This window comes from Sorex fumeus, unplaced genomic scaffold (genome assembly GCF_029834395.1).
Source record: "Sorex fumeus unplaced genomic scaffold, SorFum_2.1 ptg000030l, whole genome shotgun sequence".
NCBI lineage: Eukaryota > Metazoa > Chordata > Mammalia > Eulipotyphla > Soricidae > Sorex > Sorex fumeus.
In genome coordinates this window covers 19,271,635-19,285,523 of record NW_026606087.1, presented here as the reverse complement: position 1 = coordinate 19,285,523, position 13,889 = coordinate 19,271,635, and the positions used below count along the sequence as shown (strand labels likewise).

Below are 13,889 nucleotides of genomic sequence, written 5' to 3'. Positions count from 1 at the left end.
CTCAGCCCACAATTCCAGGCACGGTTTCTGGGTGCCTCTTAGATCCTCTGGGCACTCCCCTCAGCTGTCTCTTGTCCCCTCTTCCTGCTCTGTCCCCACCAGCGGGTGCTCTAAGGTCTTGCTCTTTATGAAGAATTTCTCTGAGTCAGAGAACGACGCCTTGCACCCCCCCCCCCCCCCCATTTTTGGCCAGGAGACCATGGAGTAAGCAGCAAGGAGAACAAAGGAGGCAGAGGCTACCCCAAAAGCAAGGGGCAATGTGGCAATGTACAGTTTCCCAGTCTAGGCAGTGCCAGGTGAGAGGGGGCCCCCTGGAGGTGTTCACAGCAATGGGGCCCACCTGGGGCCACAGCTGACCCTGAGGCGGGGAGAGAGAAGTGTGTGTACAGTGCTGGCATGCTGAGTATTTTTCATTTGTTTTTGTCTTAGGGCATGCCAGGGTTCAAACCTAAGATGTCAGCCGTGTGCAAGGCAAATGCTCTGCCTATGGTGCTCCCGCTCCGACCCCTTGCTGAGTATTTTTCAGTTAGTTGCCAGTGTTTAAAACTCAGATAAAAACAAAACTTAAGATCATTGTTTATTTTTTTTCTTAAGAGATGAGCCAGTGTGGCAACACTGAGTCCACATTCCTGCCTGGGACACTCAGCTGACCCAAGGCCTGGCCTCTCAGAGTCTCTCCTTGACCTGTGTCACTGACCCCCCCTCACCGGCCATGAGCCTCCCCCTTCCCCACGCTGGAGAGGACCCAGAGAGAGAGAGAGAGACAGAGACAGAGACCAGACCATAAAGATGTGTGTCGTCCCCCCTCACCCCCACTGATAATGCCCCAAAGTAAGTTGCTGAGGACCCTGGGGCAGCCAGCCAATTAGTCCCTACCCTAGTGTGTGTGTCTGGGGTGGGGGGGAGGTAAAATCTTAGTACCAGCTCATAAGGACATGTGCTTTGAGTGGGCTGATGTGCTAGAAACAGCTAGAAACAGCGCACGGGCTCTTGTCTGGACAGGCAGATACTGGAAGGCTTCCTGGATGAAGGAACACCAGGCAGAGGAAGGCGGAACACGCAGGTTCTGCTCAGGGAACAGGGGAGCTGGGCACCAGGTGGAGCGCTAGGGAGCCAGGCCAAGTCCAGGGCAGGGTCCGATGCGAGATGCCCTGGGCTGAGGGTTGGAGCAGGGCAAGTCCTGCCAATATGGAAGAAGCAGAGAGAGGGCAGCGTCCTGCCTTGGCTGAGTGAGTTCTGGAGTCAGAGGGCCCCCAGGAGAGATGCCAGGGAAGGTCTGCGCACCAGAGCCAGAGTAGCCTGGGCAGCCGCGCTGAGAAGGAGCGAGAAGCCGCCGGCAGGCAAATGTGCCCGCATGAGTGGGGAGCCGCTGCCCCGTGTCTAGGCCAGAAGAAAAGAGCCCTCAGAATTCTGTCAGATGCCCGGGGGTGGGGGAGGCGTGTCGTAAAGGGGCCAAGGTGGTTCTGGAAACTCCCCAGCCTCCAACACTTGGAGTCGCAGCCAGGAAGGAGCGTAGGAGAGGCAGGTCCAAGGAAGGCAAAGCACCCGGGAGGTGCCAGGATGGGGGAGGGTCATCCCGGCCAGCCTGCTGCCCCCGGCCTCCTGCCCCACTTAGAGATCCCTGCCTGTCCCTGTCCGATCCTTCTACCCCAACTTTGGCTCCCAGTGAGATAGCCCACCACGCTCCTCCCTGGACCTCCCCCGGGTCACAGGGCCGCTCTCCTATCTGCAGGGTCAGGCTGGGATAGGAAGGGAGTAGCCGAGACAGATTGTCCCACGTCCTGATGGCCAGGGAACCGGGACCCACTGATTCTCCCCACAATGGAGACGGGGGCCCTGACCCGTTGATTATCCCTGCAGTGTAGATGGAATCCTGACCCGCTGGCCCCTCTGCAGTGGATGGGGACCCTGGCCCGGTGGTCCCTGCAGTGGAGACTATATATTCCAGTGGAGACTGTCTTTGATTTGCTGCTTGTTGCAGTGTGACCCAGAGAGTCTGCTTCAGCCTTGGTTCTCTTTGGTAGGAAAGAGAGAGGCCTGGGGTGATCGTGGGTGGGGAAATGCCAGCTCCAGGGTCCGAGTGGGGAGTCATCCTCCTCCACCATGCTGGGGACTCTCACTCCTACGCCACTGCAGCACTGAGGTCCTGCCTCGGCCACCATGGCCTAGGAAGACCCCCGCCTGTCCTGAGCCAGCCCCCAGGTTCCAGCTTCCTTCTCTGTCCTGCACACATTGTTCTAGGGGCTGGTGCAGCCCTTTCTCCCCAGCAAACAGTTTCGCATCTCTTTAGGCCTGACCCAGCTTGCAAGGACCCCGGCCATTGGGGCCAGAGCGATATTACAATGGGTGGAGCCTTGCATGCGGCTGACCCCCGTTTGACCCCAGCATCCCATATGGTCCCCCGAACACCACCAGAGGTAACTCCTGAGTGCAGAGCCAGGAGTAAGTCCTGAGCAACACAAAGTGTGAACCCACCCCCCTCAAAAAAAAGCCAAAAAAAATTTTTAAAAAAAGAACCCCAGCAGCTGAGCTGAGAACTAGGCGGAAGCTAAGGTGGGTGCTTGGGAGGGGTCTGGGGTGAGGGCTGCAGGGGTGGTGCCTAGGATGAGGGGCAGTTGGGGGTGGTCCTGCTGCAGTTCCCAGCAGGGACTAGGAGACAAGTTAAAGACCAAAGGAGGGGGTGGGGGGCAGGGTGTGTGTGGGGTGGGGGTGGGGTTGGTCTTGGCTGTCCTTTGGGGGAAATTCCTCTTGCAAGACCCTTGTGGGAATGTGCTGAAAGGACCGTCGTTGCCTGCTTGAGGTCCAGCTGCTGCTCGTCTCCCAGCTGTGGCCTCTGGAAGGTCCGTGCAGGGTGGGGGCAGGGCCCAGCACTGTGTGGTGGTTTCCAAACAGGGTCAGAGACCCTGAGTTTGGACTTTCTGTTCCTGATTCTAGCCTTGGCTACCCTGTCTGGGCTCAGGATTGTCCAGAAAACAACACGGGCTTGAGGGGGGCTGAGCCCTGAGCTCACCAGGATCCACAGCAGGGGGAGGGAGAAGGGGGAGCCAGGCCAGCCACCTCCCCTCCCCCAAGTCCCAGCTGACTGTCACTTAGTCCAAATGGCCCTGGCACACCCGTGCCATCCCCTTGACAGGTGAGCACTCTTGAAAGAGCTGCTTTCAAAACAGGCTCCAGGAGGGAAGGAATGTGGGGGTGGGGGGGGGAAGGGGCAGGTGATCAGATGCTTTCCCTGCACCCACCTCTGCCTCCCAGAGGTCTCTGCTCAGCTGCCTCCTCCTGACACAGATTACGGTGCTGGTCAGCGCAGAAAGGGACTCTGTGGCCATCTCGGTCATCGCCTGCACACTGATGGAACGGAACCAGCACTGATAGTGGGGTCCAGGCGAGCCCCCCTCTGTTGCCCCAGCCCTGAGATCTGGTGGAGTAGGCAAGGCCCAGCCTGAGAGGAAGGAATGTGCCCCACCCGCCCTTCCCATGGTCTCAGGGGAACCGTGTAAGAGCCCTGGGAGGGCAGAGGAGGCCCAGAGGGCCAGGGGGTGAAGGGGGAGCAGGGTGAGGGGAGGTGGGCAGGAGGAGGGGGAGGAGGGGGACAGGGAGCAGGGTGGAGGGAGCAGTTTGGGGAGGAGCAGGATGAGGCAAGCAGGGTAAGGAGGTGCAGAGGTGAGGTGGGCAGGGTGAGGTGGGCAAGGTCAGGCAAGCAGAGGTGAGGTGAACAGGGTTAGGTGGGCAGGGTGAGGTGGGCAGGAGGAGGGAAGGAGGGTGATGGGGGCAGGGTGAGGGGAGGAGGGTGAGGGGGGCAGGGTGAGACCAGGCATGAGGTGAGAGGGGCAAAGGTGAGGTGAGCAGGACTAAGAGGGCGTCGAACTCAGCAGCAGGCGGCCCCCGTCTCTGGCTCCCTTTTGCTCTTGCTCACTGACGGGTGCCCTCAGGCAGGTCACCCCCTCTTTGCGCCTGGGTCCCCGTAGAACTGGGGAGAGCCTCTCTGCATCCTCCAGCCTGGACTCGGCGCAGAGACTGGAGCCGAGGATTGCCGGGTCCTCTCCAGAGCCCAGTCTGTCTGCCAGGGATCCACTCTCAGCGAGAGCCAAGACACCAGCCAGGAAGGGGGAAGGACCGAGGTGAAGAGAGGGGCTAGAGGGGAGAGAGAGGACCCCCCCACCCTCGGGAAGGTATCCTGGGGGAAGTGGGAGGCAGGTAAATGTTGGACTGGGAGGATGAGCGGGAAGGAAGGGCTTCTCCGAATCAGCAAAAGGGACAGGCCTTTGGGGAGCATCTGTGTGGGACCTCCCCACCGGCAGGAGAGGGTACTCGCACCTAGCGGGAGCCAGCGGGAGTCTGTCCTGGGCTGGAACACCCAGCCCATCACTTCACAGGCTCTAGGCTCTCTACATGCACTCCCACTTCCCCCCTGCCGGCTGAGTGCCCCCTGAGCAAAAAAAAGAGCATGGGTGGAGGGAGCCCAGCCCAGAGTGTGGCTTAGGAAGCCAGTTAGCAGTTACGCTGGAATCGGAAGCTGAAGGTATAGTACAGAGGGTAGGGCACTTGCCTTGCACGTGGCTGGCCCAGGCTCAAACCCTGGTCCCCTAAGCATGGCCAGGAGTGATGCCTGTGCGCAGAGCCAGGAGTAAGCCCTGATCATCGCTGGGTGTGGCCCCCAAACAAAACAAAGCAAAATAAGACACTGGATGGGTCGGATCAACGGTACAGTGGGTAGGGCATTTGTTTTGCACCAGCCAGTCTGGGTTCAGTCCTTGACATCCCATACGGTCCCTGAGCTTTGCCAGGAGTGATTTCTGAGCGCAGAGTCAGGAGTAACCCCTGAGCATCTCCAGGTGTGGCCCCAAACCCACACCAAAACACAGACACTGGAATCTCTGTGTGTGCCTGTGCAGGAAGGGGCAGCCAGAGAACATTCCAGAGATGAATCTCGTCTGGGTCAGACCAACAGTGTGGACACGAGGATGGCAGGGGTGTGGACAACCCAACCCAAACCTCTAGGTCCTCCCCACGTGGGTCACCCCCTAGCCCACCTCACCTGGAACTTGACCAGGCCCGTGGGAAATTTCGGTTGTCAATGGCCCGTCTCCAGATGAGCTCACCCCAAACCTGAGTCCATTGTCATCTCTCCTGCAGGGGCCCCAAAGGAAGCCTCTGCCCTCACCCTCCTTCCTGCCTTGCTTGCCCCCTGCTGAGGTCAGCCAGCCCCAGGAGCCCTGAGAGGGGGCCTGACACTCCCCCGAGTAAGTCGGACTTAGAAGGGGCACCCCGAGGGAACAGTCAGCTAAGACCTTGGTTGTCTACCTCGGTTGCTTCCTTGCACAAGAAATGCTGGGTGCAGAGCTGGGGTGTGTGCCCCAGAGCCAGCCCCTCTCCCCACTTGGTGCTCCTGCCAAACCAGGGTTCATTTCTGGAGATTTTCACACATTCCCCTCAGTTCCTCCCCACAGCCATGGCACACTCTCTGCATCAGTTTCTCCATCTCTATCTGTCAGATTGTCCAGCTGGCTGTCTGTCTCTCCACCTGGGACACAGTACAGCGTTCTCCCCATCAGTCTGTCCTCTCAGCCTTGCTCTGGCCCCAGTTCTCATCTCTTTCTCTGCTGCTCCTTCTGAGAGGGAGACCAGGGTTTAGTGTGAGGTCAGCCCCTTTCTCGCTGTCCTTGTTCTGTGGCTCATCAGAGAGGTCACCTGGGTCCCTGCCTCAGCTGAGTAAACAGCATCCCTTCCTGGCCTTGGTCACCCTCCCTTTGCTCTGCACGTCCTCACTCAGTGCAGCAACGTGCCTGGCCCCACAGAAGGGCCTGCGTGCCCCCTGGCAGCCTCCACTCTACACCACGCTGCCCCTGCGTCATCTGAACTTACCTATCCGGGGTCCCATGGTTTCCGGGGTGCAGTGTGTTCCAGTCCCGATTCCGGGCTCAGGATCTGGGTTTGGCCAGGGAAAAGGGGTGTGCCGTCACTGGAGACAGCCGGGTGGGAGCCCCGGCAGGATGTGCCAACAATGAGGGACACCCAGGTCTCTGGCCCACGGCCACCGCTTCCAGGTCTGGACTGAGAATTCTACTGCACTCAACCCTGTTCTGCAAGTGCACGGCTGCGTCTGCTCGGAATCCTTCTGATCTCTGCCTGGGGTGTTCTTGGCCTGCATGGGAGGCTGGATCTGCTCAGATCCAACCCCTGCGTGGGAAGTGGCCACAGGCGGGCCACCCCCTCTGCTGGTCCCCGCCTCCTGCCAGCTCTTGGACACTTTCTCCTACTCTTTTGGCCTCAGAGGGAGCAGGGGCAGAGGGGTTAGGGTGAGTTTCCCCAGGCCCCTGGGTCAATTCATCTGACCTCTTTAGTACCCCCCCTCTGGGACCCATTTTTCTATCTGAACCCCCTCCCCACCAATCTTGAATTCCTGTCCTCGAATATTGGTCACTCTCATGAGCCTGTTACTCCGCTGTCTTCCTCCACTGAACCCCCTGTCTCTTGCTTCTCTTACTGCCTCACCTCCTCCCTCTTAATTCTCACCTCCTTCGATGAGCTCCAGGACCCAGAGCAGCGAGGGGCCTGCTCTTCCCTATGGCCTCCAGTGTCCAGCCTGCCGAGGGGGGTGTGGCCTGTGGCTGCAGCTCCTTCAAAGGCAGCCAACTCATGCGTGGTGCCAGCAGAGGGCAAATAAGAGGTTTCCAGAGTTTTCCAGAATGAAGCACAAGGAACCAGACAGCCGGACCTTCTCCCAGGTCTGCCGCTTGCTTGTCAGGTGATTTTAGACAAGATCTTAGACAAGATCCTGCACATCAGATTCCCTGATCCCTTGGGAAGAGACAGGATTCTTGGATGCTGATTGGGCAGGAAACTCAGTGACAGTAAAAAAAAAAAAAAGTCAAGTTCAAAGGCTGCAAGAAGAAAAACAAAGCTGGTGACCTGTTCTCTTATTTTTTATTTTTTAATTTTAATCAGACGTTCTATTATCTCATTCTTGCTTTGGAACAACCTGGCAGGCTACCGAATGTAACCTGCCCACACGGCAGAGTCTGGCAAACTCCCCGTGGCGTACCCAATATGCCAAATACCAGTAACAATGATGGATCTCATTCTCCTAGCCCTGAAAGAGCCTTGAATATGGCACTTCTTTAAATCTCAGGGCTAGGACGAAGGAGACGTTACTGGTGCCCGCTAGAGGCAATCCACGAACAACAGGATGATCTTGATCGTGTGAAATTTAGTCATTGTGAATTACAAAGCTGTTCAGGATTAGGTTTCAGGCGTGGATGTTCCAACACCCACCCCCTCACCAGTGTCCACTTCCCTCCACCAATCTAGCCAGTTCCCTCCCTGCACCCCAAAGACTGCCTCCGTAGCAGGCACTTTTTAAAAGTAATTGTGGGGTGCTGGGGTTACGGTGCTGTTACGTTAGGGTTTCACGACGACTTGTGTTCACGCATGACTCTTCACCCCCTTTAGCAACCCCCCCAGACTGAATACTTCCCTCTGCCGTGTGCAGTGTTCTCTTCCCTATTCTATTCCCCTCCCCCCTCTTCCTGACATACTTCCTACTGAAGACCAGTTCTCATATTCTTTGATTCTCTTGCCTTTGGATACTTGTTATTTCCCTACCATGTTTCTTTATACACCACATATAAAAGAGATGGTTCTGTGTTGGTCTCTCTCCCTCTGACACTTGCTCTCTCTTACCTTGCTCTCTCTTACCTTACCCAGAGGTGCCTCCTCCTGACCCCAAACACCAGGTACTTACTCACCCATTTTGCAGATTGGGAAAATGTCTCATCCACAGTCCAGGGGATTTCCAGTCAGTAGGTGGGGGAGCCAGGTCATCAACCCTGGAGGCTAAAACCAGACTTTCCCCTCCTCCCAGGCCAGACTACCCCATCTGAGGAGGACCCTTAGGTCTCCCAGATATAGGCAACTGAAATCCTTCTGACCCCATTCCAGGTCTTTCTATGGGCCAGAGCTGAGGGGTTGGGGGGGGGTCTCCCTTTTAGCATGAAATGAGGGAACTATTCATGTACCCCGCTGAACCCCCAGTACCTATGTGAAGGTTCTAGTAGAACGCAAATGACTTTGGAAATAATCACAGATGTTCTGGGTTCATCACAGGCTGCTTCATACAGACTTGCTGCAGAAGGAATGAATTGGAGGAAGAAGGAATGTGATTGGCAGAGCATGAACTGGGAAAGGTCTTAGGTTGGAGTGACAGGAAGATTCTGTTTGAGGAACCCCAGTTGGGTCTATGTCGCTAGGCCCTTATCTGTGCATGAATGTCATGGATGTGCGTCGTCTGTCTGTCTGTCTGTCTGTCTGTCTGTCTGTCTGCTGGATCCTCCCAAGCAGTGCTCAGGAGGGACAGCAATGCAATGCAGTGCTTTTCATGCTCTGAGGTCCACCAGCAATGCCTGGGGGATTGTGTGGGGTCAGGATTAAACCCACTGGGATTGGTTACATGCCAGGCAAGTGCCTTGACACCTCTCCAGCCCTCTTCAACACACGCTGAAATTGATGCTAATTAAACCACACTCAAGTGTGAGCCACCTGTGGTAAGATGGAACCTTCCAGTGGCAATGTTAAACCCATGTGAATCTTTGTGTCGCAGAGTTGGGGAGGGTTTGGGTGGGGGCAGCTCTTCAGACTCCAGACGGCAGGTGCAGATTGGGGGTTTGGGGAGGGATCTAAACCTTTTAGACGTCTGAAAGCTCAGTTGTCCTATCTCGGACCCCCCATAGCTGAAGAAGTTCTGCACATGCGTGGGTCTGGGCACAGGCCAGGACCAGTGCGGCTACCAAGTTCATCTCCTCAAACACCTACATGAAGCTCAGAGCGCTCCAGAGTATGGAACACACAGCGCCCACAGGCATGGAAGTCTTTACTCATCACCTTCGTTCATCTGGGAGTGAGGGAGAAAATGTCAGCGACTGGGATTTCCGGGGGTTCAGCGAACAAGACTTCACATGCACTAGGGCTAATCCTGCAAGGAGATCTCCCCAGAGGGTGCCAAAGGCTTGAGGTTCACCCGGCCTGGCTAGCACCCAGGCCTTGCCACTTGTCAGCCTGGTGCCACATAGCTGAGCCTTATGCATTTCACAGACACCCGCGGGAGACGCAGATCCCCGCACCATCTGCAGATCCCCACAGTTGGCACAGCGGGGTGCCATTTTCACAAGCTTGTGCAGTTGGCACAACCTGGCATGACCTGTAGAGCTCTGCAGTCTCCAGGGCCCTGATGTCCACCCAGTGCCATGTCCAGGCCAACTTCATATTTCTCCTCCATTCCTGGGCTGTTTGCATAACCCAGGCCCCTTTCCCTCTTGGAACCAACCCATTATAGGAAGGGTCTTTTTTCCCCCTCTCAAAAGCCAGGGAAAGTGGAGATGCTTTATTTCATAGAATATCAGGGGTTTGTCTCTCAGGGAAGAGTTCTGGGTTGCCGATCAAAGACCTTCCTTAGGAACCTAGCCTGAGCACTCTCTGGTGGTGGGGCTATGTCCTGTTTGGGTCTCAGTGTTCCCGTCTATCAAATGGGGATGAGGGCCACCTACTTTGGCAAGGCCACCCAGAAGATGGGGTGGGGGTGGAGGTGTGAATGGCAGTGCAGGAAGGGGAAGAGTGGCCAGAGAAGACTCTTTCCTGAAATAGTCTCTAAACTGTGTGCCCTCAGCACTGAGCTGGTACTTCCCCTCTAGCCCCACAGCTAGGGACCGGATATCTATAATGGGATCCACACAGAACGGCCTCCAAGCCGAGTCTGGGAGTACTTGCCCCAGCCCAGATGCCTCTGGGGGCGTCAACCCCAAGCTGTGCGGACCGCTAGCACGCAACCCTCAACCATCAGTCGGGCCGTCCCCATTCCAGCCCCCAGCACCCTGCATCTCACAGGCCATGGCACTTGTCCCGGGTGTCTGAGTGTCAATGGGGGAGGGGGGCGCTGTGGGGGTCTCTTGGAGAGCAGGGCTGGATGCATGGGACTCAGAAGGCAGAGTGGGGACACGCCGAGGGCCGGTCAGTGCCACCTTCCTCTGATCAGGACAGGGACCTGAGGGCGGCTCTGCTGGGATGTTGCCCCCACGATGTCTCTGCCAGACTTTCCCTGGGCCTCAGTTTCTTTCGGTAGCCCAGAGTCAGAGACCCCCATCCTGCTGGAGGGGGGGGGGGTCAGGCCCCTCCGGTTCTTGTTGGCATGGCTCCTGGGTCACACCAGGAAAACGCAGCTCTGCAGGTAGATGGGTATCAGGCCTGGGCACCCTCAGTCCGCGGTGCCACCCCCATCTCCCCTGGCACAGCCGTGCTGTACTCTGGAGTCTCACCTGGAGGTTGGTTCTGAGCCCAGCCCCTCTCCAAGGACATCTCACCCCAGCAGGGACCTTGCGCTGGCCACTACTGCCTGCCCCAGGCTGGAGAACACCACTGCTAGAAATTCTGCATCCCAGATCTCAATCCTGACCCATGAGGACAATCGCTGAGACTCAGTTCCCACTTGGCATAGGGGAAATGGCGGGGACTATCCCAGCGGGCTGCAGGAAACCCGCTGCTTGGCCTCTTTCGTTCACTCTGTCTCTGCTGCCTCGCCCGGAGGCCCAGCTGTGCGCTCACTCGCCCTCTCTGAGCCTCAGTGCCCTTGTCTGGGATACACCTTGTGGGGCCCATCTGGAGGCTGATGGATGGACGGCGCAGGTGGAGTTCTGAGCAGATGTGAGCCTTGATTAATCGGGGGTGCAACGATGAGGCCCCTCGACCTGCTGAGAGCAGAGGGCGAGGAGGAAGAAAATCTGGGGCAGGTGTGAGTCAGGTCCTGGGTCTGCATCACCAGGGAGACCCCCGAGGTGGGGGGAACCCCAGGGGGAAGCCAAGGCTTAGCTGGAGGCGGGTAGCCATCGATCGTCACCAGCAGCTCTGGCCCTGTGGGTGCCCCTGGCTGGCCCCTCTCGTGGGGCCCACCTTGGGCCCTGGGACTCTAGGCCCGGACACACAGGTATGGTCAGGGTTTATTTCCTACCCTTCCGCTGTGCTGCGGGCTTAGAGGGACAGTCACAGTCTGTTGGGCACACCCTCTACTCTGTAAGGTGTCACGCGGGGACACCCGGCCTGGAGCTAGGAATCATTTGGCTCTGGGAGAGACACGGGGGAACAGGGGTGCAAGAGAGGAGACTCAGGAAAAGCATCTCCCTGCTGCCCCCTGGGGGCCAGAGAGGTCCCTGCCACGGCCCTTTTCCCCGTGTAATCCCATCAACGGCCAAGACTCAGAGACTATAAAAACCAGCTCCCGGAACCGCGCGGCCGGGAATGACATCTTATTATCTCATTCCTACTTTGGACAAACTGGCAGGCTACCGAATGTAGCCTGCCCACATGGCAGAGTCTGGCAAACTCCCCGTGGCATACCCAATATGCCAAATACCAGTAACAATGATGGGTCTCATTCTCCTAAAGAGCCTTGAATATAATCTCAGGGCTAGGATGAAGGAGACGTTACTGGGGCCTGCTCGAGGCAATCGACGATTAACAGGATGATTTGTGATTTGTGATTTTTGTGATCCCCCCAAGCCTGGGGGCTGAGCGGGCTGAGCTCACTGTCTTTACTCCCCCCTGTACTCCTGCCCACACCCCTCCCGGTCTCCTAACCGGATCTTGTCCTGCTGCCTTCCTCCCTCCAGGTGGGAGCCCCAACCTCCCCACTACCTGTCTCACCTTCAGCCCCTCTTCCAGAGACCCAGAAGGAACCTTCTCATCCTTATATGTGGCCGCCCTCTCCCTGCCTAACCCTCTCTCCCAGCCCGCGCCCTCCCGACCCCCCCCCCCCGCCGTGTCCTCAGAATACCCCCCTGTTCTCAGCCCTGTCTCTCTTTCTGTCCTTCGCTTGCAAGCGCAAGTGATGCTATGGGGAATCAGGAAGTGGGGAGCACAGGGGATGCCCCGGACGACTGGACTGGATGGGAGCACATGCTTCATAGGTCAAAGACCCCTGATGTGAATCCGGGTTCCCCCGCACGGTCCCCCAAGCACAGAGCTGGGAGCAGCCCTCAAGCAGTCCTGTGTGATCCAAAACTGTGTGATCCCACCCTCCCCACAAAAAGATTTCAGCTCAGAGGCCGGTCTGCTAGGGCCTGACTCCTGATTTCTCCATTGACTCTCTGTGTCACTTCATTTTCTGTTGTGTGGCTAAAATACCCATGCATGGGAGCCTTGTGGACAGCAGGTATGAGCCGGGGGTGTGGGGGCGACTAAAACCTCATGGGAAGGGGGGCGTTTCAGTCCGCCCTTCACGCCCTACCGAGGCCACCAGTTGCCCTCCACGAGCGGCTCTCCAGCACGGCCACGACTCCAGAGCACAGAAACCAATTTCTTAACTATCTGACTTTCAGTAGAAATACTTCCAGGGTCAATAAGTAAAATAGCAGAAATCCAAAACCAACATTTAATTCTTGAACCCAGCTGTAGAAAGCAAATCACTTCACAATGCTTTTTCAGCATGTCTGATTTGGGGGGGGGGGTAAACTCTAAATAATAGTGGTGAATCTTTTATTGAAACAATGAATCTAATCAAAGCAGATAGAGTGTTAACTAGAATTCATCTGCCTCACAGGGACTGGGAGGGGTAGGGGGTGGGGTTTTATTGGGGTTTTTCATGGTAAAAAAATAAGTATTGGTAAAGGGAAATGTGTTTGATATTTGCATGACTGAGACCTAAACCTGAAAACTTTGTAACCTTTCCCACAGTGATTCAATAAAGAAAGAAAGAAAGAAAATAAATAAATAAAATAAAATAAAAAATAAATAAAATAAAATACCCATGCGAGGGGCTGGAGAGATAGTACAGCGGGTAGGGCGTTTGCCTTGCATGCGGCCGACGTGGGTTCAATCCCCGGCATCCCATATGGTCCCCCAGCACCACCAGGAGCGATTCCAGAGTACAGAGCCAGGAGTAATCCCTGAGCATCACCGGGTATGACCCAAAAAGCAAAAATAAGTAAACAAATTAAATCTGCCCAGCTTAAATTAATAAATAAAAAAAAATCCATGCGAGGATGCTGATGGCTTGAACCATTGGTCAGCCCATGGGTCAGTGGCGTTCGCCAGAGCCCATTGGGAGGTAAGCATCACTGCCTTTCAGCTCCAGAATCTTCCATCTGCCCAAACAGCAGTTCTGTGCCTCTGTGTGCTTTCTCTCTACCTTGCCTCTGTCCCCGCCTGGGAAGAAAGGGGCTCCTGGAGGGATCTGCTCTGTGCCTGCTGTGGGCAGGTGGGTGGGACTGTGACGCATTTCTTCGGGAGAGTGCAGCTTTCCAGATGCAAGTTGCCGGACTCATTCCTGTGGCTTCTGAGCCCATGGGAGGGGCCAGGGGTGTGTGGTGAGACCTGAGTCACCCTCCTCTCCACAAGGGGCCTGGAATGGGGAAGGCAGGCGGCAGAGGCTGTGCTGCCCCAGGGCCACAGGACAAGGAGAGACAGTCTGGCATCAGACTGGGGGGACGGGAGGCCCGCCTTTGCCTATGTTCTGACTCCCTCGGTGGGGGTTGGGGTTTCTGTCACTGGTTTCTGTCCTCACTGGTTTATCTTTTTGTTTTTTTGGGTCACAGGGGTTATTCCTGGTTCCGCACTCATGAATCACTCCTGGCAGTTCTTGGGGGACCACACGGGGTGCCGGGGATAGACCCAAGTTGTCTGCGTGCAAGACAAACACTCTCCCCTCTACTACTGCTCTGGCCGTGTCCTCACTGTTTATTCAAAGCGTCATCTGCGGTTTGCACCTGGCTTGAACTTCTCTTTCTTTCTGCCCCCACCCTCCGCACCTCCCCTGCAATCCCTGCCCCTCACACACCTTCCCCCGACACATTCTCTTTTCTTGTGCCTGCACTCAGGTCTGAAATAGTCTCGCCGTCAAAGTGGTATTT

The 13,889-nt window shown here is 56.6% G+C and overlaps 1 protein-coding gene across 1 annotated transcript in view; it reads right to left on the bottom strand.

The window, feature by feature from the left end:
• SLCO2B1 (solute carrier organic anion transporter family member 2B1) overlaps positions 1-6,072 on the bottom strand; it is a 46,285-nt gene extending 40,213 nt beyond the window's left edge. The window contains exon 1 of the mRNA XM_056115884.1: positions 5,863-6,072. Coding sequence (XP_055971859.1) covers positions 5,863-5,878 — 16 coding nt within the window. The 5' untranslated portion in view covers positions 5,879-6,072. The remainder of the gene's footprint in view (positions 1-5,862) is intronic.
• Between the last annotated feature and the right edge of the window lie 7,817 nt (positions 6,073-13,889).